General features: G+C 36.7%; 5 protein-coding genes across 7 annotated transcripts; 2 read left to right on the top strand and 3 right to left on the bottom strand.

Annotated features, from left to right (window-relative positions):
• Positions 1–552: 552 nt before the first annotated feature.
• Positions 553–3,529, bottom strand: LOC106332837 (cytokinin riboside 5'-monophosphate phosphoribohydrolase LOG3). Of its 3 annotated transcripts, none has more exons than XM_013771326.1 (8): positions 3,363–3,529; positions 3,119–3,269; positions 2,703–2,800; positions 2,492–2,522; positions 1,898–1,997; positions 1,020–1,090; positions 779–922; positions 553–707 (listed from the first exon to the last, which is right to left on the bottom strand). In XM_013771326.1, exons 2-8 carry the CDS (start codon positions 3,239–3,241, stop codon positions 654–656), a joined length of 621 nt encoding a protein of 206 aa, XP_013626780.1. In that variant the 5' UTR covers positions 3,242–3,269; positions 3,363–3,529; the 3' UTR covers positions 553–653. The 3 variants fall into 3 exon arrangements, with proteins under 3 accessions (XP_013626780.1, XP_013626779.1, XP_013626778.1); XM_013771325.1 differs by having other exon boundaries at positions 3,119–3,273; XM_013771324.1 differs by having other exon boundaries at positions 3,119–3,529.
• Positions 3,530–12,603: 9,074 nt separating this feature from the next.
• On the bottom strand, positions 12,604–14,384 carry LOC106332630 (RNA-binding protein CP29B, chloroplastic-like). Its single transcript, XM_013771112.1, has 5 exons — positions 13,974–14,384; positions 13,644–13,745; positions 13,107–13,445; positions 12,923–13,027; positions 12,604–12,839 (listed from the first exon to the last, which is right to left on the bottom strand). The coding sequence occupies exons 1-4, from the start codon at positions 14,340–14,342 to the stop codon at positions 12,962–12,964; spliced, it is 876 nt and encodes a 291-aa protein (XP_013626566.1). The 5' UTR covers positions 14,343–14,384; the 3' UTR covers positions 12,604–12,839; positions 12,923–12,961.
• A 948-nt stretch (positions 14,385–15,332) lies between these two features.
• Positions 15,333–17,815, bottom strand: LOC106332626 (pentatricopeptide repeat-containing protein At2g37230). Its single transcript, XM_013771108.1, has one exon. It carries the CDS (start codon positions 17,704–17,706, stop codon positions 15,451–15,453), a length of 2,256 nt encoding a protein of 751 aa, XP_013626562.1. The 5' UTR covers positions 17,707–17,815; the 3' UTR covers positions 15,333–15,450.
• Positions 17,816–18,112: 297 nt separating this feature from the next.
• Positions 18,113–20,987, top strand: LOC106332627 (mediator of RNA polymerase II transcription subunit 37f-like). The gene is made up of 5 exons (XM_013771109.1): positions 18,113–18,271; positions 18,607–18,874; positions 18,966–19,180; positions 19,264–19,506; positions 19,615–20,987. Exons 1-5 carry the CDS (start codon positions 18,217–18,219, stop codon positions 20,841–20,843), a joined length of 2,010 nt encoding a protein of 669 aa, XP_013626563.1. The 5' UTR covers positions 18,113–18,216; the 3' UTR covers positions 20,844–20,987.
• A 302-nt stretch (positions 20,988–21,289) lies between these two features.
• Positions 21,290–22,816, top strand: LOC106332631 (adenylate kinase 1, chloroplastic). Its single transcript, XM_013771113.1, has 4 exons — positions 21,290–21,655; positions 21,874–22,014; positions 22,088–22,360; positions 22,444–22,816. The coding sequence occupies exons 1-4, from the start codon at positions 21,368–21,370 to the stop codon at positions 22,585–22,587; spliced, it is 846 nt and encodes a 281-aa protein (XP_013626567.1). The 5' UTR covers positions 21,290–21,367; the 3' UTR covers positions 22,588–22,816.
• The last annotated feature ends 2,262 nt before the right edge of the window (positions 22,817–25,078 follow it).

Raw genomic sequence — 25,078 nt, forward strand, 5'->3', positions numbered from 1 at the left:
ATAAGCATCATGGTACCTTCATATTTGCTCGTGATAGTAGGTGAAAGCTACATTGTAGTTCATGAAGGAATGCTGTGAAGTTTGTTGTTGCACTTATACCTCACTGTGATTTGTCTAGCTTGTAACTGTGGACAAGTGTAAGTCGTACATTTTTCCTGTTGATTTGAGTGACTGATTGATTGATTTGGTTATATAACTAATTTTTACTGTTTGTTACTCCACTATCAAACTCCTGAAGCTGTGGAGAAGTATAAGTTGCACACTTTTATGTGCATCATCATCATTATCCTATCTTAACTTGGAACCTATAATAAGTTAGGTTTCAACTTCATCTATTCACACCAAACTCAACCACTTAATCTAACTTTGCCTCAACATTCCACATGTGTCACTATTTTGTTGTGACAAGACTTCACTTAGCCGATAAGATCAACTTTAAACAGGTCAAGACATTATAGTTTGGAGTTAAAAGACAGTAGTACTAGTACTAATAATTTACATAAACTTTACCCCAACTAAACAGAATCTATTCCTTTTTTAGTATGATCAAAATCATGAAAATCTTCTAGACATTTTTCATATCTATATATAAAATATTTAGATAGTTATAATAGATATATATTAGTTCTTGATCTTGATCATTCTCTAATCCGTTACATCTCCCAGCAAAGCTTAGACGTAACACTTTCACGGCAAGGTGCGTATTCCTGCAACAACAACAATGTATGAGATTATGGTGAAATGCAGAAACAATCCAACTCGATTTTACTTTAATTACCTCTAGTTTCTTCACAAGCTCTTTAGCAGTAGGAGCAGAGACGATGATCTCACGAGCAGTAGGGCTGATGAATCCTTCTTCCACTGCTTTATCGATAAATGAGAGCAGAGAGTTGTAGTATCCATCAACATTGAGCAAACCCACCTGCAGAAAAATTGGTTTTAGTGATTATGGGTTCTTGAATTTTCATTTAAAAGTTTGAATCTTTCTTGAAAATATGAAAGAGGGTTTGTTTTCTTACCGGCTTTTCATGTATTCCAAGCTGAGCCCAAGTTATGACCTCAAGCAATTCTTCAAGGGTTCCATAGCCACCTGTAATTACCACACAACACTTTAGGTTTGTTTTGTTAAAAGAGATCAGACTGAATTATTATTATGACATGGTCAAGTCAATAGTGTCTTATGTACACAATAAAACCAAATGATAGATTCTTCTCCATCTCTGTTACAATTAGTACATTGGTGTCAATATGATTACTAAAGCAGGATCATTGAAAGAACTTTGACTTTCCATTAATGATTCAGATTCAGTGTGGGCAATGCTATTTGTGGGACTCTTTCAGATTTTGTCTCTTAGCTTGGAATGGGCAAGAGAGAAAATTTTGGTCACAGCAAGACTACACAAGCCATACAGAGTACCGTTATGTTAAAAAAAGCAGAGCAATCATCTGAGTAAAGAGGAGAGAAAAAAGATCTAATTTTAAGTGCCAGATGTTGATGGGTCAAGGCCTTTATCTTTAAAGAGTATGGTGACTTTTATGATTCTACATTTTTGCATTTAAAAAATAAAGGAAAAACTTTTCACAGTAGCTTTCACACTGCACTGCAGCTTGACCAAGAAATCATGTTTTTACCAATTTTTCTTCTTCTCTCTTTTGCAAAATCAGTCTGTTTTCGTGACCAAATAAATATTTGTTCTTCAAGACTTTGAATTCTCTCATTCATTATTTTGTAATCATCATTATTTTGTAAGAAGCCCTTGAGGTTTGACCAGTTTTCCTATATCATCATTACTTTGTTTGAAAGAAAAACAATATTTGAACTTATAAATATTTACTTTTGTGCAAAGGAACGAAATATTATTGATAATTTGGGTGGATGGGGTTTAAAAAACAAAACCTGGCAAGGCAATAAAAGCATCAGAGTGCTTAGCCATCTCAGCTTTCCTTTGGTGCATATCTGCAACTGCTCTTACTTCTCCTACTGTTTCACCAGTTAACTGCCACAACAAAGAGCATCCACCAATTTTTAGAAAAATAAAAGGAAGTAATAATTAAAAGTAGTTAAAGGGCAAAAGCAACTTTGGACTCTTCTACAGGCAAAAGCAATAATGTCTATGCAAGTAATCCTGATATTTGGATGTTTTTGAAATCTCTTACATACATTTTGTTTTACAAAACCCTATTCTAGTTAACATCTTTCTAATCATTTTCTTCATATATTTTATTTTAGGATACCTAAAGGAAAATAATAGGGGGTAGAAAAGATAAACTGCTCATAATATTGGGATTTTAAGTAAAGGTGATTGTGTTTCAAAAAAAACAAAAAAAAGTAAAGGTGATTATAATAAATAGGGAAAAGAGTAAAACAGAAGCAAAGACTGAAGATTAAAATGGGTTTGAATGGGAGTCTGGAGAGAAGAAAACATAACTTAAGAGTCAAATTAATAAACAAATAATAATGTTTATTAAAAAAAAACTTTAAAAGTTATACCTCTCTGGGCATGAGGGTCTTGGGAATGACTCTGTAGAGTGACAACAAGATGACAAAAGAGGTTTAGTTTGAAGTAATCAACAACATAACCCAACACTTTAGTTACATCACAAGCTCAAAAGACAGTTTCCATAAAGATCATTAAGTTGTTAAGAGAAGAGATTAAAACAGAGTATATAGTTTTTAAGTGATTTGACTATAAGAAAGTTACCCAATAACATGACGACCACCATCATGAACAGCTTGTGAAACCAAACCCATCAATCCTATGCTCCCACCTCCATAGACTAGATCAATATTCCTTGAAACCTGCAGAACAAAAAACATAGTTACACATGAACCCTAGATTTGCTAAACTAATAAGGATAAGAAAAAAAAAACAATATTGAAGCTTTGAGACTCAAAAGTCTCAAACCCATTTAACAAAGTAGCAACCAGAATATTCTAAAGTTAGCACGTTTCAAAGAAGAAAGAAAAATGCTCTGAATTTGAAAAACCTAAACATTAACAAACATCTTGTGAACATGTTTTATCAAAACCCGAAAAGGTTTTGCAGGACACAATGAAACCAAAGAAGCATATCTTCTTGTCTCAAAACCTACCAATAAGTTGAAATTCATGTATTACCAGTTCGTTGCCGAGATCAACAGCAGCATCTTGGTAACTACTCTTCTTGCCTTGGCTGCTTCCACAGAAGACACAGATTCTTTTGAACTTTGACTTTTGCATCGTTTCAGCTTTGATCTCCATTGATTCCGAGCTCTAAGTTTTGATAAATCTAACTTTGTAGTCCGGAAAGAGAAAAGGTAAATAGTTTTAAGGTTTCTTTGAGCACAAGAATCTAATTTCAAGAAACGAGTGTAAAAGAAACCTGACTGAAAGCTCACAAACTCTATTTTTGGAGTTGTAGTGTATCTTCACCACTAATGCTTCTTGGCTCAACCATTGTTGTTATATAGTGCGTCTTCTCGTCATGCTGGTCATCGATTTAATTTAGTCATTTTTAAACATTAAACTTTTATTTTGTTATTTTCGAAAGTAGGCACTTGATTGGTACTACAATATTATTAGGAAAAGGAATTTAGTTAAAAGATAGAAAACCTCCCCCTCCCAAAGAAACATGTGGTATTTAAATACCAAAAGTTTAATTTTTATGAGAAAATATTTAAACACCTAAAAAATATGTTGATGTCTTTATTTACACGTGGGAGATTGAGGCACGCGCGTCTATCACCACCCACACATACAGCTCATGTTGGCACGCGTGGCTAAATTCTCCCTTGCGTTAATTCTCAACAAATGTTTTTTTTCTTAGCAAAATAAAAAGACATAACATCCAATTATTTTGGAAGAAGAACAAGTAATATGTTATTAAGAAATCCATTGTGTAATGATCATTGATAAGAGAGTTAGAAGAACACATTTTTAGGATTAGATAGAAATTCCATGTTAGTACATCTACTACTTGTTACATTAATTTATTTTCTTAAGTGATATATTAATTAATTAGAACGGAAATTTAATAATTATATTGAATTACATTTGTATATGACCTATTTGTAGCGAGCTTTCACGGGAAAATGTATAGTTTCGCCTAAGAAAGTTTGACATAACTCAGTGTAATATTTAAAATCCAACATACATATGCTAAAATTAAGTTCTGACTTTAAAAGTTACAAAAAAAAAAAAAAAAGTTCTGACTTTAAATAGGATGCTCTTAAATTTAGACTTATCATAGATTAATTGACAATGGATTAATTCCTATAATTATATTTTAGTGAAGATATAAATTTCATGCGGGATCCTAACATATAGTATTCAAAAGTGAGTTAACACTTAACTAATTCATTGCGTTTTTTATTCAAGAAATGGATATTTTAAGGATACTCAATTACGAGAATAAACATAGAAACTTAATTAAATGTATTTGGTAAACAAATTTTGATAGACAAACATGGAAAAAAACAGTGACACGAGAGAATAAATTAAAACATATAAACCAGCGCGAATTCACAAATTGCAACTTTAAATGAATGCTCGCAATCATCTCCTATTTCGTTTCTCAACCTAACGCACTAACTCAAGATTATCCATGGAAACAGGGCCGGCTCAAATGTGTCGTAGACCCTGGGGCAAAAAGAAATTTTAATTTTCAAACTATTATTTTTCTTTAAAAAATCTGATAGATATATGTTTTTTTTCAAAATACCAGAAGTATTTTTAAAAGAAATCTATGAAAATAAAAAAAATACTTTTATATAAAAAATTTGGACTCCTTTTTTTATTTTAATATAAAATACATGTATTTTTTTAAAAAAATCGGTCTCTTATCCATTAAAAAATAGGGGGACAACGGATTGGACCCGGGACGGTCGCACCGCTCGCCCCCTTATCTAAGCCGGCCCTGCATGGAAATACATAACTTATCTCCACCAGTTTTGATAAGAGGTTGTAATTAGTGATACACGTCATACAAGGGTTACAACTCTATATAAGCCCCGTTCTAGAGTGACGCAAACTGACAGAGCTGGTGATTAAGGTACCTTGACGTTAATATTCATGGAGTTGAATGCACACACGGCACGTGTGGAGTGTGGTAAATGTAGCAGTCTACCACATATGGAAGCAACGTAACAACGCTCTCCATAATCAAGTCTCACTCACTGCAACTGAAGTGTTCAGGTTCATAGACCGCGATATCAAGAGGATCATCACAGCTCGCGAGGATGAGGAAGCACTTCTCTCCTCTTATGTCACTATGGTTGTGCTGAGCAAGCACATATTGTAATTTTTCTTAGAGCCACTTTGTTTTTATTCTTTTTTGCCAAAAAAGTTCTGTTTCTTAGATTTTCCTTTTTTTTTGTAAATCTGACTATTTCATTTTTATGAATATTTACATTCTTAGCAAAAAAAAAAAAATTCGTGGTGCAACAAAAGTACCTTCTCAAGGCTATGAGGCGGATCCAGCATATATTTTTATCTGTGTCATAATATTTTTAGAGTTAAAATTAATTATTTATACTAAAAAGAAGAAGATAAAACCACTTAGAAAATATGAATCTTACGGCGCTTGAGGTTTAAACTCAAGTTGAGGAGTGTCAGCTAATAACACTTTAACCAAAGTATCTATTTTCTTAATTAAGGTTGGAAATCTAACTTCTATAATTTAACCTGGTGCAAGTGATACCCCTACCGTACACATAGGTCGGCCTAATACGCAAAATGCTTTTTATTTGAATATTTGCAACTCTTATATGCGAACTTATTGCATGAAATCTTATTCTTGTAATTTGAATCTTGAGGATTGATTTTTTTATTTTTTTCTCGAGGATTGATTTTGTTTTGGTCATCAGTACTTATAACAGAAACTTTCACATTACCGTGTCACCAATAATATTTTATAGTTGTTTTTATGATTACCTGAATTAGTTTTATTTTATATTTTTAATGTTAATTTTTAAGAAAAAATGTATACCTTAATTCATGTGCATTCCCTTGAGACATCAAATATTTTCAAACAGGGAGTATAATAAAGCCCTCATGCGATATTTCTTACAGAAAACTCTGACCAATGAAAAAAATGTATTTAAACTGATTCAGTGATAAAGTTTCCTCGCTTTTTCGCTTTATCAAGAATTGGACAAATAATTCACTTTCTATATAAAAACTAGGAAAATGAACAGCTTATATCTTGACAGTGTAGGATGGGTACAAACGTTATTTACTGATATTCATGCAAACAAGACAGAAACAAATAACCAAAAATAAGTCCATGTAGATGTTATGGGTACACCAATAGATATATACACACATTTATTTACAGATATATATATATATATATATATATATATATATATATATAGAATGAAGAGTTAATGAGATGATGGTGTCTGTGATATGGAGCTGTGCCATTGATGATTGAAATAAGAAACACGAAGCGAATTATGGCGTTTATTACAAGTGTATCCCAATTCACCCTCCCTATGCAGACAACCTTTCTTCTTGTTTTTTTTTTGCATACGAAACATTGCTCCATTTGACAAAAAAAAACATTGCTTCAATTTTTTATTCCTCTATTCATTTTAGCCTTTTGTATATATTATGAAAATAGAGTTCTTAGCTTTTTCCCATCGGGTGCACACAAAAAAAGAAGAAGCTTTTCCCCATCTCTTGTGTAACTAAGCTGTCGTTCCATATACTATATAGTACGCATTTATGGATATACTATATAGTACGCATTAATGGATAATTCATTTGTTATTTTTTCCTTTTCAATTTTGTTGATGATATTTGATTCTTTTATAAGTTTCCTCTTTTCAACATCCTTACTAATATAGGAACTTAGGAATCAAGTATACACGCCCATGCTACAATTTATATGAGAAAGAAAAATTGAAAAAATATTTATGTGGCCGAAGATAACTTAGACGTGTTGATTATAATATAGGTGTATAATACACATAAATTGCAGTGAGCTGGTAGAAAATTCTATTTAAAACTGAACATATCCAAGTGTTAGTACGCAGAATGGTTGTAAATCATAGTTAAGAAAAATATAGCTCTCTTTAAGAATATCAAGTAAAAGTTTCATTCAAAGCCTATATATCATAACCCTATTGAATTGTTGGCTTCGAATGGCAGTAACCCCATTATTATTAACTGTAAGCAAACACTTACAACATTATTAATATCATTTCGCTTGTTAGTATATGTGTATAAGCGTGTGAGTATTGCAATCCCAAGATGTGAGTAGATGCTGCCCATTCCTTCTAGGTAGGGTTATAGAGATTATAAACAAAAAAAGTTTGTTTGTAGATTAGTGTGTATTAGTATCTGCATGCGCATTTACCTCTGTCTCTCTCACTAGCTAGTTTCCCTCCGCACTCTTCTTGGGTTTTTCACTGTCGTCCTGTTTTAATTTTATGATAATAACCATGACGATGGTAGTGATATCACGTTTCCCTTAGATAATAGTTGCAGTCTAGTTAACCTGAGATATATTAAAGTGGGCACATGAGGTTTAATGCTTGAATCTTTTTAATTATATGTTTGTACAGAAAGAAAGAAAAAGACAACCTGAAAAATGGATATATTTTGAAGAAAGATTATCTTTTGCACAAAAGGGTAATATTTGTCTTCAAACGATTTTACATGATGTCAAAGACTTACATAATAAGTTAACAATAACGAACATCTAACGGGTTCATTTTTGTTAAGAAAGTATTAGTTGCCATATAAGTATAGTTCATTTTGGGTTCTAAGTATTCATAAGTAAAGATTTTTGAATTTTCTTAATAGTTCTCATCCTTGTGTAATTAGAAAATGTCAACATTCGCTTAAACTTTTGAATTTTTCAAAAGATAAAGAGTTTCAGTTCAAATTAGAAAGTTCTAAAAGCTGAAACTTTAACTAATTCGGCGACATTTAATTCTTTTCTTGGGGGTGAACATTGACCATTTTATAATTACTTTCAGTTAACGAAATTGATTCTTATTAAAAGTGCTCAATGCGATTTTGTAGAGTAACTTGGTTATAAAGCGAGCAAATTATTTTGCCGACAAATGTGAGGCAAGCTATTAGTATAATACAAACCGATCAAGTTCTATACATGTGAAGGAGATGCTCCACACTTTCTATCTGACAAATATGTATTCTTGTTAGAATATTCTTCATTCCTACAAAAACAAATGTTCAATTTAATCTAATTGAGTGTTAAGTATACTGAAAACAAATATAAGTACTATTACTTTTTCTTCTTTACCTAGTTATAATTAAAAGGCTGGTAAACTTTTCCCTTTGTTTTTTTTTCCTAAGAATCTTTCATTCAAATAAAACCAACAAGTTTTCAAAGTCATATCAGACAGTCAAAGTCAAAAAGATAATGAAAAAACAGAGCTAAAAATGCAGAAATAACAAAGAGGGGATTGTTTGGAGTCTTCAAAAGGTAGATTTGTTTAGAATCTTAGATGAATTATGGTCCCGTAGTACCGTTGATTGTCGAATGTCCGTCGAAATAATTTTTTTTTTTTGAAAATTGTTTGATGGATAAAGAATGAATGTGATATTACGTTCGTTTATCTGTTGAGGATAGTGTTTTGGTTCGTTAAAAGGTAAAGGTTAACGGGTCGTGTCTACACTCTACATGCATGTGCATTGGTGTATATTACCTATTGTTATACGCTTTGATTAGTCGCTGAAACATATTAAGACGTTTTGAAAACTCGAAACCTCTACATATTTGCTTTTTGTTTTTTGGTTTATCAACTTATTTTAGTTTTTCTAAAGCCTAACCATCAGCAACTGAGCAAAGGTTGAAATGATTCCGACAACATTTTTTAGTTATGGCTTTTACCAAAAAGAGCATTTACCGCTTTGAACCGAAAATAGAACCCCAAACTTATTTATTTTTTTTTCTTTTTTCTTACGGACCGACGCTAAATCCACAAATTAAGGAAATGAAAAAAGAACATGTGTTTGAAAATGGTCAAAAGGGGCAGTCAAAGGTCAGAAAGGGACAAATCCGTTGTTTAGTTGATGTCATGAAGTGTAGGACAGTTAAAACCGTTGCTAAAAAGTCAAATATCTATCGCATTTTAACTTATCACTAACTAGTACTAAGTACTAACCAATTAGATTATTAGACTACCCCCACATCAATCAATCTCAGATGTTACTTACTTGCTATTTAGGTAGATTACCCTAATTGCTATTTAGGTAGATTACCCTAATCTAATAAACCATGCATTTTACTGAAACTTTTTCTTGGTCAACTATTGAAACTTACCCCACATGTTCTCATTGACAGCATGTTACCACACCATACGTACCATGCATCTTCTCCCTCAACATTCAAAACCATCTTACATACATTTTTACAATGTTACTTAAACAAGAAAGTCAAAATTTTCAAGATAAGCATTTAAAATAAAATAAAATAAGGTTAGCATATTTTGGAGTTGATTTATTTATTAATGTTGCTCCGCTACCTAAAGTGAAGACATTTATATGGATTGTCCAGTATATATAGTCAAAATTGCATTCATGTTATTAATCAGTATAGTAATTTAAAAGAGCATACAATATGTTAAATACAGTTTTTTTTTGGTAAAAAAAAAGTGTTTTCGCCTCTTTGCCGGAAATCCAAACAATGTAAATAGTTATTTCCAGCGCCAATCGAACCCGTATAACGGAAGTTACAGCCGCAACCCCTTTGTCACTAGAGCTGATTCGTTCTGGCATTGTGTTCGTCTATTGTTTCAACTGAATGTGCACATGTCAGAAATTTAATGAAAATAAAAGGAAATAATATTCAGTAATATTAAAACAGAAGGGGATAATTCAAGAACGAACGTCATTTCCCTAGAAACAATATAAAAGTGACTATTTCTTATTTATTTTTGAGAAAATTCATGCAATCAGTTACAAAAAAAAATCATGCAGTCAAACATCTTCGTGATAAAAGGTTGCAATTTTTTTTTGGTCTTCATGTTTGCCGTTTGCGTTTGTGTTTCCACTAGTTCTCAACCACCAATTAATCGGTATGAACTGGGAAGGGAATTTGGGTTAATTAATGATGGACTGCAATTTGCAAATATGAATTTTCAACTGGTCAAAACAATAGCGATCTACATATATTTTACGAGAGACAGAAAGAAATTAATATCATATATATATTTTTTCCTAACCAGGAAAATATTTGATGTCAAATCCTCTTTCTGAAATAGTGATTAAACTTTATATTTCCTTTTATACATGAAATCGAATTGATAAGACATGTCGAAAAGTACTGCATCGACATTAGTCTGTTTGATACATATAAGGTTGAAATATGGTCCTTAAGGTGTTAATGGGTTTTGTAGGATTTTAGCGAAGGAACATGTTCATGTCCAATGTTTGAGGTTCATAAGTCAAAGTGGGTCTACTACTTGCGCTGACCAAACACAAAGCTATGGTCCCATAACTCAGTGTCTGCATGTTCCATCGTAATTACTTTTATAAAAAAAGAATCAAAAGGCTTAATTTCATGATTTCTTTAAAGAAACAAATTTACATTTTTTATTACTACCCTTATTCTCTCAACTCTCAACATCTTTTTTATTCCTTCAAATGGTAGACAAGAGAGACTGTATACGACGAGTACCAGAGCTGTGTCTACATGTTATGAACATCATCAAGATACTTAAGTTGTCGGAAGACTCAGAACCACCACAGGAGTTTTAAGAGTATTACAAATACGATATGAAATGATCGCTTCACGCATGACGTCGTCTTTGATTGTGAACAAGTGAGCATGAGCAGCTTCGCTTGTTCGTTGATCACATTGCGGGTTCTAGCAATGCTTTTCTTGTATTGTCTTCTAATTGATGAAGAAGCAAGAATACGATCTCTTCTCTAGCGTAAAGCGATAGTTTTCAACCGTATATATAGGCTGATATCACAGAGAGAGGATGAAAAATAAAATGTTGTATCGATTTTAACTCCACCAATGTTTTTTTCAGCACCATATCGCCCTGATTCACAGTTCTAAATTCTAACGTTTTCCACAAGATTTTCGTTAGGACTTTAAATTTCCATAACATTTTCAATTCCATTATATATAACAAACATGAAACATGTATGTTTGTTGTGAGAGATTGTACGTACTGTTGGAACTATTTATTGAGCATTATGAATAATGTATTCATATGTCAAAAATAAGTTTTATTTGAATGAGAAATGGAGGTCTAATGTGAATCTTGTATAAAGTAGCAAATATGTACATACATTAGATATTTGATCTTGGATTTGGGTTTTGATTTGTTAGTTGGACTTCATGTTCATTAACTTAAATCAAATATATGTTAATCTTTTATATTGATAAAATATAAAAAAAAAATTCATTTTAAAGTATATTATTTTGTTTGAATTTGTCAAAACAATAATAATTTTACTCTTTAATTTCTTGGTCAAAATGTGAAATAGATTCACATACTAATTGACAAGAATTAAAGTCTCTATTAGTGCACCATAGAAGTTTCATTTTTGTTGAAGAATGAAATTTGTGCTTCTCATTATTTTTCTATAAAAGAGCTTGTAATCATTATAGAAAAAATATACTTTTAACAACAACAAATCACTTTCTCCTACTCAGAATAGTTATGCTAGTAATTTTTTTTTATTTTTTGAGTCTGAGAGTACATCACAAAATTAGGTTCGATAGATTCTATTTTTCAGTGATGGTAAACAGAAACAATGCTGCAATTGTATCCTAGGAATCTGAGCGCTATGAAACCGTCACACTACAGAGCGTTTAAAGATTTAAGGAAAGAAATTAACCATCTCGACTCTATAATTCTTCTTTATTCTTATATTTCAGTATTGTAATTTTAATTTATGTTCTTATTATTTTTACAAATATCAGTTGTCCCCATTGTACTAAAATAAGGTTCAGGTTCCTACACGTACTACGTAGTATGGAACAACATTAGAAGCCTTATATATATAATGATTTTAATCCTGGAAGACACTAAGTATTTGTGGGTAAAATCATTACCAAGCGAACTACGTGAATTAGCAGTGGAAGCAAGCGAGCCCTTCATCATCACAAACTACTTCCAAAGTGTATCTTTCACGTTTCAGCAAAACTAAATTATTACACGTTTACATATAACAATCTTTAAACTCTATCCAGATATATATCCATCATACTATCTAGATGTAGTATATATAAGGGTATAATGAATTTACTAGAATATTACGAAATTGAATATAATTTGGTTAGTTTGGTTGTAAGATTTAGGTAACAACACTTATGAATCTCCATAGAGATGATACAGGGTCTAAGGTTTCTAGCAGTTATCAAAATTTCTAGTCTATTCAAAGATAGATAACATTCAACATTTGGGCTTTGTAAGAACCCATCTCAGAATAATTTGTACAAGCTGGGCCTCAAAGTATTGAACAACTTTGACTTTTACGTCTCTAGGCAAAGAATGATCTCTCTTTAACCAATTTTCGACCCAAATAGTCACTCCACAATATTTTATTGCTCCGGTTAGATTGCGTGAATTATAGTGTTTTTCAGTGGTCTTTCACTCTTCAAATGTGTTTTATCATATTCATAAACGCAGGGATAAAAAAACATAGAGACTAGGATGTTAAATAGAGAAGCATTCATTATGAAGAGACCACAAAATAGAGAGACACCCAAATCAGACCAAAGCAAAGTATTCAATGGCAGCTTTCAGACAGACAAGAACATGGTCTTCACTTATAAATCTTAATCATACGTTTCTAAAAACATAGGCTAAAAGCTTAGTACGGTCCGAAACTGCCATCCTCTCACAAAACTCTATTTGCTTCGAAGCGCCTGTAACATTACAATTTAATCCGATGAATCAGCCGTGTTAATGCAAAAAAGGGCCATCTATAAGTACAATGTTTAAGACATACCCTTCAGAAAATGCGGTTTTGAGAATAGGAAAGTGGTGCTCAAAATTGGCGCCTTGGAGGCCTAGCCTCAGCTTCAGAGACTCTTATTTGTCTGCCGTCCAGATCCTACACATGCCACAATAAATGTATATCAAAAGATGTTCTGAATGATCGCATTGGAAGTGTCAGAGAAGCAGATACTTACAGCGCCATTCAAGGTTCTGATGGCATTCTGGACCTCTTGAGCAGAGTTGTACGTCACAAACCCAAAACCCTTGGAACGACCACTGTCCCTGTCGTAGATGACTCTAGCCTCAACAACCTTTCCTTGCTCACCGAACAAACTCTCGAGAGCCATGTCATCGACTCCCCATGAGAGATTGCCGACATAAACACGGTTTCCTGAACCAGCACCACCACCACCACCTCCACCATATCCAGAACCAGAGCTTCCAAAGCTGCTTCTGGGACCTCTGGAGAAAGAGTCTTCCCTCTTTGGTGGAGGAGGACCAGCATTCACTCTCAAAGGTCTACCATCCAACTCCTGCAACCAAAAGAAGCTTATCCAATAAGAACAAAGAATAACACAAAGGTTTCGACTTTTTATCAGAAACACCCACAAAGTTTAAAGCTTTTCACTCATCTAACAAAACCCTTATCAGCATAGAACGCATTAAGCATTCACACAAACGCATACTCATCAACAAGTAAGGTAGAGAGAGAGGGAGAGAGATCTTCTTACATAGCCTTTGAACTGTTGTTCAGCTGCCTCAACTTCAGAGACAGAAGACATAGTCACGAACCCAAAACCCCTGCTTCGTCCTGTCACTTTGTCATAGATTACCTATACAAAAGACAAAGGAACTAATCTCAACTCAACAACAATAAAAAGAACATATCTTTGTCTCCTGTCGGAATCCCATTGTAACATAACATTAACTACAGAGACGAAGGAACTAATCTCAACTTAACAACAACAAAAAGAACCAATCTCTTGTCTCTTGTCGGAATCCCATTATGACAATAACACAAACAACTTCAAAAAGCATAAAGAATGATTCTTTCTTCATACCTCAACCATCTCGACATTTCCGGCGCTCTCGAAGAGCTGAGCGAGCTGAGCACTGTCGACGTTAAAGGGGAGGTTACCGACGAAGAGTTTGAGGTCAGCAGAGAAGGACTGCTCCTGCTGCGGAGGCGGCGCAGCGTCATCTGAGAAAATGCTGTCTGCTTCTTCTTCTACGTTGAAGTCATCTGTAACCGCGACGTTGCGGACGAAGCGAGACGCGGCGGAGGAAGCGAAGATGGAGAGGGAAATGGGTTGGGAGTTGAGTTTGAAGGAGACGGAAGGAGGGAGGAGGGAAGCGGGTCTGGAGATGGAGAAAGGAAGGGATTTGGGGTTGAAGGTAGAGAGAGCGAGAGACGAAGCTGAAGCAGCCATGGAGGAAGAGAAGAGATATAGGGTTGAGAGTGGAGATAAGATGCAGTGGGTTTGATATTTATCGGCGAAATGAAAAAAAAAAAAACAATCTTTGCGCTTTTGCATAAAATATCTCACCCTGATTTTTATTTACAAAGCTTAGCTGAAACTATTTTTCTTGCTAAATACTCTGATTTTCTGTTTTTTCAAAAATTAAATTTGTGTCCAGTTTTGTAAATAAAATTTTATCTTCTCGAAGGAAAATTCTGAAATGATGTTCTTAACAGTGTAGATTGTATTCTTTCTAAAATTTGAAGTAATTAACAAATTAACTGTTATTTAAATATAATTTTTATTTTTTAAAAGAGCTAGTATCATTAAACATGATTTAAAAAACATTTTTAAATATTCTATTTAACAAATATTTTTAATATTAAAATTTAAGAATTTTTATTGATTTATTTTGATTGTTTTTTTGTTAAAGTTTTAAGTCATAAAAACCAAAATGTCACAGTTACAGATAAATACTAGAATATTTAAATGAAAGTCATATTAACTTTCTTAATTTTCTCAAAATTATATAACAACATTAAAAATCAGATTATTATATATCATCTCAAATACATAGTTCAAATAGACTTACAGATGTTGACCAAATATATACTTACATATAAATTTGCTAAAAGTATCTTTTATTTTTTATATGAGTTTCCTATTTATTTATTAATAATTTGAGATCCTATAATCTTTGTGATAAAGTTTGTGCTCCTCCCTCACTTCACTTGAATTGGTTTGTGTTTGGTTATCGTTTAATTGGACTGTCTCTGCTAACAATCTGTCATACTTTGAAGTGAAGTGATGGTTAAGATGGAATCTGTATTTGGATGGACAGTGGAGATGGCATGGAACAATAGATCAAACAACATTCCTCCAAAAAATAAAAAATAAAAACTGAAAATCCACTTCAAAATATCTTGGAACCCATTCAGAAATCGATACAGCTTCCATAAAAAAAAAAACTGAATCATACAAACGTATCCCTTCAAAACAAGTTTCTAAAAAAGGATTTATTTGAGAAACAATAAGAGATTAAAGTTCTTAAAAGCCAAGAAAGAATCACTTCAAGTTTCTATAGAGAAACACTGTCTTCTTTCTTGTCTTTCTTGCTTCCTTGTTCCTTCTTGATCATCCTAGAAAGAACATCTGCTTGCTTCGTGTTCCCTTCCTGGTTCAAGCTCTTGATCAACTCATCGCAGCTCTTCCAATCACTCCCACTTCCTTTCCCCATGATCTTACACAGAACAGAGTACGCATTCAGAGTCTTCCCAGCTCCCAAAAGCGCATCCAACACCTTGTCGTAGCTCGAAAACTCCAAGCTAAGATCCCTCTCCAACGCGAAATCCAACAGCTTCAACGCTGCAATGGTCTTCCCTTTCTCGCTCAGAACAGACAACAGCCTGTCCACATCAGCCGTGTGTCCGTTTTGATTCAGAAGATCGATACGCCCCAACGCTTCTTCCACATGCCCTCTCATCAACAGAGCTTCCAAGATCTTCGCAACCAAATCCATATTCTCTTCCACGCCAACGTTTTTATCTATCATGATCATCATCACACGGCTCGCCGTCTGCACCCTACCGTCCTCGAACAAACTCTCGATCACTGACCTGAATAGGGTCGAATCTGGAACATGCCCGTCTTCGATCATGCTGTCCAAAGCCGTTTTAGCGTCTCCAGGCTCTCCTTTGCTCATGTAGCTCTTGATGAGAAGCTCGTACGCGTTTGCCTCTCTAGGGACGCCTCTCCTCGACATGATCTTGAGAATCTCGTAGCTAGCATCCGGGTTACCTTCCTTGGCGTGTCCGCTGATAAGATTGTTCAAAGCATCTTGGTCTTGAACACCTCTCTTCATCAGCTGTCTGAAAAGCACTTCTGCTTTAGACGTTTGGCCGTTGTTGCACAAATACTCGATGATCGGGTTATAAGCGCTTGGCTCCATCTCCAGAGTATCCTGATGCCGAAGTATGATCTCTTTCTCAACTAGAACGTCTAAAAGCTTGATAGCACGGTTGTACGCATTAGCCTTGCACTGATTCTCGATCAAGACCCCATAGTGTCCCGCTTCCGCCGGAACATTCAGTGTAGCCATGGCTTTAAGCACCTCCGTGGCTGCAGCCATATCACCAGCCTTGCTCTGAGAAACCAAAAGCTTGAGAAAAATCGAGTTATCGTTAGGAGCAATGTGTTTCGCCATCATACTCTTCAACACATTCCTAGCCTCCACCATCTTCCCTGCATCACAGAGACCCGGCAACAACGTGGAGTACGTCGTGGCATTCGCCTCAATACCAAAAGATCTCATCTCCTCAAAGATCCTCAACCCATCATCAACTCTCTCCACAGAAACATACCCTTTAATCATGGTAGTGTAACTCACAACGCTAGGCTCAATGTTCTTCCCCTTCATCTCAACAAACAACTTCTCAGCCTCATCCATCTTCTTAAACCGACAGTACCCGTTAATCATAGTGTTGTACGTAACAACATCAGGAGAGATCCCACGGCTAATCATATCATCATAAAACCTCAAAGCAGTCTCTAACCTCAAACACAAAAAGAACCCCCACAGCATTAAGTTATAAGTATGCCTAGTCGGCTCAACACCCTCACTAACCATCTTGTTAAAATACCGTTTCGCCATCATATACCTCCCACGCCTAAGAATCACCTTAAACAAAGTATCATACGACTTCACCGTCCTCTCCACACCCAACTCCTTCATCTTCTGAAAGATCTTAACACTCTCTTGCACGATCCCAGCTTTGCCGTAGCTCTCTATGAGAACCTTGAACATATCCTCATCCCAAGGCACGCCCTTTTCAGGCATATCCAAGAGAATGCAACGAGCATGGTTCAGCTTCTGTCCCTGTCCCAACATCTCAATCATCTTCATATGCGTGTCTCTGTCGTGTCGGATCAGGCCCGATCTCTCCGACCAACGGAAGAACTGGAGCGCGTGGTCGAGCTTCTTTGCTCCGTGCAAGACGTTGTAGACCAAAGAGTGGTCCCACTCGGGTACGAGATCTCGGATCGAGTTCTGTAACCGGGTGGTCCATTCTCGGTTATCCATCATTCTACATATCGTGTCCTCTAGCTTTTCGTGGTGGTTTTGACGCTTACCTCGCTGGAACCTCTCCCTGAGCGGCGGCGGCCTCGTCTTCGTCTCGGGTGAATGGGGTTCTGGGTTTTCGGATTGGTTCTCGGTGATTTCGATAGTTGAGGTGAGTAAGCGGGAGGATGAGAGGAGAGCTGAGTGTGACGATCTGGGAAGCGAGAGAAAAACCCTAGCTTTGTTCCATTGGTTAGATCTGGTGATGAACGCCATTACAAGGAGATGGATTCTCGTAATTAGAAATGGGTTTCGCTTATGGAGTTTTTGCGTTCAGAAAGTGTGAAACTTTCAATCTCACACTTGAACGGAGGAAGAGAGTGCTGAGTAGGGTTTAGGGAGGAGATGGACTCGTGGATCCGACATCTTGTTTCGGGTCGAATATTGGTTGACCTTTAACCCGGCCCGTTTATTGCTACATAAGAGTGTGGGCCTAAATGAAAAAGGAAAGAAAGCCCATTCTCTAGATTTTGAAAAGAAACGTAATAGTAAGTAACCAACGGCCAGGACTACTCCAACATATAACCCGATCTGATTGGCTGATGCCGTAGATCGTCGCAATATCATTGGTCCACGTCATCCTCAATGACATAAGTCTACTTTTCGTGATCTTCCCTTAAAAAGCTCGCAACGATGTAACTAATTTTTAGAACAGAAGCGAAGGAGGAGAAGAGGAGAGATCTAAAGAGCGAGAGAAGAGAGAGCTCGAACACACAAGCATTAGATATGGCTCGCTCACTCGGAGCAAACGGCACCGTTGTGCTCGCGATCATCTTCTTCGGTGAGTGATCTAAGTGTCTTTGTTCTCTTCGATTTGAATATAATTTCGTTTCTGCTGTAGACTTGATGGTGTTTTTGGTTCACTATGATGCATGGATTGAAATACAAGATCGATAATCTAATCACGATCTTGTTCGATAGTGATTCTGGATAGTGTTGTGTGAACATTAGGTTGTGAGTTTTGTTAGTAGGCAGATGGTTATTTGTGAGATCTGATTCTGTTTTTGTTTACTATGATTGGATGAATTACTGGATAGTGTGTTGTGAACATTAGGTTTTGCGAGATTTGTTTTTCGATCATTGACAAGTTGGAATGTATATGTACGTATGTTTCAGGATGTTTGTTTGCGTTTTCCACTGCTAAAGAAGAGGCTACCAAGTTGGGAACAGTGATAGGGATTGATCTTGGTACTACCTACTCTTGTGTTGGTGTTTACAAGAATGGGCACGTTGAGATCATTGCCAATGACCAGGGAAACCGTATTACACCTTCGTGGGTTGGTTTCACTGACAATGAGAGGCTCATTGGTGAGGCTGCTAAGAACCAGGCGGCTGTTAATCCTGAGAGGACTGTCTTTGATGTCAAGAGATTGATCGGGCGAAAGTAAGTGCATTCCCTTTTTGGAAGTTTCTGTTTGTCTTGTTTTGGTATTGACCGTTGCTTAAATTCTTGCTTTGTTTTTTTGTCATGGCAGATTCGCGGACAAAGAGGTTCAGAAGGATAGGAAGCTTGTTCCTTACCAGATTGTGGACAAGGATGGCAAGCCATACATTCAAGTCAAGATCAAGGATGGTGAGACCAAGGTTTTCTCTCCTGAGGAGGTCAGTGCCATGATTTTGACTAAGATGAAGGAGACTGCTGAAGCTTACCTTGGAAAGAAAATCAAGGACGCTGTTGTCACTGTTCCAGGTTTGGCTTTTTCTCTCATTCATCCTCGTTTTTGTTAATTAATACACACACACTGTTTATTGATTCTTTTTTTTTATTTGCAGCTTACTTCAACGATGCACAGCGGCAGGCTACAAAGGACGCTGGTGTTATTGCTGGTCTCAATGTTGCCAGAATCATCAACGAACCCACTGCTGCTGGTATTGCCTACGGTCTTGACAAGAAGGGTGGTGAGAAGAACATCCTTGTCTTTGACCTTGGTGGTGGTACTTTTGATGTCAGTGTCTTGACCATTGATAACGGAGTGTTTGAGGTTCTCTCCACAAATGGTGACACTCACTTGGGAGGTAACTTTTACTTAACATAACAAATTCATGTTCTGTATTATTACGTTGTCGTGAATATTCATACGATAATGTTGTTGACCCTCTTCTGTCTTTGTGAATCTTGCGCAGGTGAGGACTTTGACCACAGGATCATGGATTACTTTATCAAATTGATCAAGAAGAAGCATCAAAAGGACATCAGCAAGGACAACAAGGCTCTTGGTAAGCTCCGCAGGGAATGTGAGAGGGCCAAGAGAGCTCTCAGTAGCCAGCACCAAGTCCGTGTAGAGATTGAGTCCCTCTTTGATGGTCTTGATTTCTCGGAGCCTCTCACCAGAGCTCGTTTCGAGGAGCTTAACAATGACTTATTCAGGAAGACAATGGGACCAGTGAAGAAGGCCATGGATGATGCTGGTCTACAGAAGAGTCAGATCGATGAGATTGTTCTTGTTGGTGGAAGCACTAGGATCCCCAAGGTTCAGCAGCTGTTGAAGGACTTCTTCGAAGGGAAAGAGCCAAACAAGGGTGTCAACCCCGACGAAGCTGTTGCCTATGGTGCGGCGGTCCAGGGTGGTATCCTGAGCGGAGAAGGCGGTGATGAGACCAAAGACATCCTTCTTCTTGACGTTGCGCCACTCACTTTGGGTATTGAGACCGTGGGAGGAGTGATGACAAAACTGATCCCGAGAAACACAGTTATCCCGACCAAGAAGTCTCAGGTTTTCACGACGTACCAAGACCAGCAGACCACCGTCTCCATCCAGGTCTTTGAAGGTGAGCGAAGTCTCACCAAGGACTGCAGGCTGCTCGGGAACTTCGACCTCACCGGAATCCCACCGGCTCCTAGAGGAACACCTCAAATCGAGGTGACGTTTGAAGTAGACGCCAACGGTATCCTGAACGTGAAAGCAGAGGACAAGGCGAGTGGTAAATCAGAGAAGATCACAATCACAAACGAGAAGGGGCGTCTGAGCCAGGAAGAGATCGACCGGATGGTGAAGGAGGCAGAGGAGTTTGCGGAGGAAGACAAGAAGGTGAAGGAGAGAATCGACGCGAGGAACAGCCTTGAGACATACGTGTACAACATGAAGAACCAAGTGAACGACAAGGACAAGCTTGCAGAAAAACTGGAAGCCGACGAGAAGGAGAAGATTGAAGCAGCGACGAAAGAAGCATTGGAGTGGCTTGACGAGAACCAAAACTCGGAGAAGGAAGAGTATGACGAGAAGTTGAAGGAAGTAGAGGCAGTGTGTAACCCAATCATCACTGCTGTTTACCAGAGGTCAGGTGGTGCACCAGGCGGTGCGGGTGGAGAATCAGCGACCGAGGAGGAAGATGAGTCTCATGATGAGCTCTAAGTTAAGTTGCCTGTTTTTTTCTTGTTAATTTGTTTTAAAGCCAACCCACTTGTTAGAAGTTTTGAGGACAAAGAAGAATAGAACTCTTTTTTATACATGTTTTATTTTTGGGAATTTTTTTACAATGAATGAATGATTTGCCTTCTTGTCTGAAGATAAGCTGCTCGTTTCCGACAGTGCACGCTTCTGAAAACAAGAAAAGCAAGCTTTGATAGTGTGACATCGTAACCAGATTCCTGTAGGAGAATCTAATATGAAATCTAAGTTTAACGCTCATACCGTTGGTTAATTAATCTCATGGAGTAGAGTTATTGGTTTATTACACGGTTCTAGTGGCGCAAGCATGATCTGTAAGAAAAGTAAACGCCACGTCAGCTAAGTTAAGTGCAAAATGGGAAAAGAATCTAAAGATCCTTTTAAGATGGAAGGAACATTCGTTCTTACACGTTCTCGTTAGGGTAAAGCTATTATTAACCTTCAAGCCGCTTCTTCTCTCTCTCTCTCTCTCTCTCTCTATCTCTGCAATGGCGAGAGTACTGCGCGTGGCGAGATCCTCCTCCCTCTTTGGCTTCGGAAGCCGATTCTACTCCACCTCGGCCGAAGTTAGCCAAGCTTCGCCGTTTCTTCACGGCGGAGGAGCTAGCAGGGTTCTCGCCAAGGATAGGAACGTGCAGTGGGTGTTTCTAGGGTGTCCCGGCGTAGGAAAAGGCACGTACGCTAGCAGACTGTCGACCCTTCTCGGTGTTCCTCACATCGCCACCGGAGATCTCGTCCGCGAGGAGCTTGCTTCCTCCGGTCCTCTCTCCCGACAGGTTCAGCCACTTTTGTGTTTCCCTTTCCGTCTCTTCTATGTTCGATTGTGATTGAAAGTTAACTTCTTTTTTTAGCAAATCGCGTTTCATTTCTTATCGTTGATTGGATCTGTTGATTTTCATCTATCTTCGAACAGATCTAATGAACTTAAGTCCATTGTGTCTGTGTATCTGTGCCTCTTGTAATGGTTCTGAGCTCCACTTTTACTTTGATGCAGCTATCAGAGATTGTAAACCAAGGAAAGCTTGTGCCTGATGAGATCATAGTAAACCTATTGTCAAAGAGACTTGAGGCTGGTGAAGCCAAAGGTGAATCTGGTTTCATTCTCGATGGCTTTCCTCGAACCATGAGACAAGCTGTAAGTAAACTCACACATCTATAAGCCATATTCGAGCATTGTAAATAATGTTTTCTGTTGTCTTTTGCTTCAGGAAATACTTGGAGACGTAACCGACATCGATCTAGTGGTGAATTTGAAGCTGCCTGAGGAAGTTTTGGTTGACAAGTGCCTTGGGAGGAGAACTTGTAATCAATGTGGCAAAGGTTTCAATGTAGCTCACATCAACTTAGAGGGTGAGAATGGGAAACCTACAATCAGCATGGATCCGCTTCTCCCTCCGCCTCAGTGTATGTCAAAGCTCATCACTCGAGCTGACGATACTGAAGAGGTTGTCAAAGCAAGGCTTCGTATTTACAATGAAACCGTAAGATCCCTCTCGATCTTGTAGATGAGCTTTCACTTGATGATACAAGTGATAATTAGTATTATTTGTTTGTTTTAATGCAGAGCCAGCCTCTTGAAGAATACTACCGTAGCAAAGGGAAGCTGATGGAGTTTGACTTACCTGGAGGCATCCCTGAGTCATGGCCAAGGCTATTAGAAGCCTTAAGGCTTGATGATTACGAGGAGAAACAATCTGCCGCGGCATAGTTCACCCCGGTATTTAATTTTTTTTTGCATGTGGAAGACATATGCCTAATCAATTTTGTGTTGGAAATAAAAGATTGTTTTTTTTATACCTCTCTGTGGAGAATAATCATACACACTTTGCAAACTATTATCATGATTGTTTATGAGTTTGCTCTAGTTACAGCCTTACAGGAATGTATTAATACTTCTACACTACTTGTTATGCATAGTTATGCTCGTGTGATCATCATGTTTGTTGTTGGATGTGGTAATATTTTGCGGCTGGCCGAGCTGGCTGGTTAAAGGACACAACCAGACAGTAAAGTAAAACAGCCGCATACAGTAAAGTTTTAGTGGAACGTATAACCAGCTCCTGTCTGTCCTAGAATTGGCGGTTTGGGATAGAACTGTTCCTTACATTCTAAAATTTTCCGTGGAACTGATGATGCTAATTATCAGTATTTGTGTATTATTTGCTATGTTACACCTCAAGGCCATGTTCCATGATTCTTCTAGTCTGATAATCAATTACTTCATATCTTGGACTGCGGAAATCAGAATCAATTAGCCTGGCACAGCCTATCACAAGTTAAATCACAGTAACCATTAACCAGCATGTACTTGTCCATATGGACTACCGAAGTTCCATTCGGTTCGACCAAGATATAGTCTAATAGTACAAAATGAAATGAGATGATACTGAATGATAAAACAATAGTAATAACATAGAGGATTGGATAGAAACATAGAATCAAACTGTTGATCGTGTGACACTCTAATCAATCGATGATCAAAGTGAATTAAGATAATGTTTCGCTTGCTGGTTGTGTAACTTTTTCAAATTTGGCAAATGAACGTGATGAATGGATCGAGGACCCCACAAAGATCTATGGAAAGAATCCTTGATAAGTTAGGTTGTTCCAAAGCTGCTTTTCATGAACCCAAAAGACTTAAACAATAGTTTTGACAAAAATATAAAAACAGATAATTCATTAAAGGTGGGTTTGCTTGTACTTCCACTTTAATAGGACGTTTTGCATTGTACTTCCAACTTTGTACAATCTATTTTTGGCTCTTTGACAAGAACAAGTGTATCATATCCAAGTAATGAGATGGTAAGGATGTCACACAACCAAAGGTTACCTCAGTGTTGGCGGACTTAAATTGTCAAGGATTCAAAATTGTCTTGGGGTTGTTTTTGGTCAGAAACTAAGATAATCAAAGGTGCGTAGTTCTTCTTTTTGGGCAGTGTACACTCCTTGATTTCTTGTATCTATTTCACTTTCTCTTGGACAACACGAATATATTAATCATGTTGGGGTTATAAGAACATAATAACGTAAAGTGAAATTTATCTCATGGTAAAATGACAATTTCAACAAATTAATGAAATAGGAGGAGGGATAGTGGGATTTTTTTGTTCTTCGGAGGGATAGTGAGATTTGAGAGGGATATAGAAGATTTGTATATTTGTAAATAGGCATTTTAGATGATGTCTCGATCCCGATATAAGTTTTTCACCATTTTATATTTTTATTTTAATGATTTCTTAAGGCGAAAATGAAATTCTACATAGAAGGGACCATACGGATTAAAAATGTCTACGCCAGATTTTTAAGAGACCTAAGGGCCAAATCAGATTAGGCTCCTGTTTGAATCCATGATTTGGCAACATAACGAACACACTACCGCACAAACAAACCTAATAACTTATTATCTTAAATACCTAATAATTTTTTTATCTTAAGAGTATTTGGGAAATAGTCATATAATCTAATATGGTGATTAAGAAATATGGACCTTGTTGGCCTACGTTGTAGAAGGCGTTTCGACCAAGTGATTTTGTTACCGTGTGGAGCAAATTCCCCGATTGGTGAGCCCATTTGTGATGAATTTATAGGCTGAGACCGAAATGGCTTTTGAGGACTATCAGAATGATCGGGGTTTATAATGGTTAAATGTTAGAGGTCACAGCGAAAAAGAGCGCGGCATGTTCGTTTGTACATCTGGAAGATGCATCCAGATGGTCCATCTAGATGTCTTATCCAGATGCTCCATCTGGGTGTTGTTCGTTTCTTCATTTCGTCCATGCATCCAGATGAATCATCTGAATGCAACTATATTTGTTTCCTTTTCATTTTTAATTTACATCTATATCCAGGTGGACTTGTTAATAAAATGATTAAAATATATTTTTTTAGGTTTCGGCGGAAAAATAGTATTTTTACGGTTTTGGCGGAAAATATTTTTGCGGTTTTTGAGGAAAAATGTGTTTTTGGCGAAAAAGTGCATTTTTGTTGTTTTGCCGGAAAAATACGTTTTATGGGTTTGGCGGGAAAATACGTTTTGCGGTTTGGACGGAAAAAGTGTGTTTTACGGTTTTGGCGGAAAAAGTGTTTTTGACGGGAAAAGTTTTTTTTTCACGATTTTGGCGGCAAAGGTTTTTTCGCGATTTTGGTGGGAAAAACATTTTTGCGGTTTCGACGAGAAAATACATTTTTCCGGTTTTGGG

This window comes from Brassica oleracea, chromosome C3 (assembly GCF_000695525.1).
Source record: "Brassica oleracea var. oleracea cultivar TO1000 chromosome C3, BOL, whole genome shotgun sequence".
NCBI classification, from domain to species: domain Eukaryota; kingdom Viridiplantae; phylum Streptophyta; class Magnoliopsida; order Brassicales; family Brassicaceae; genus Brassica; species Brassica oleracea.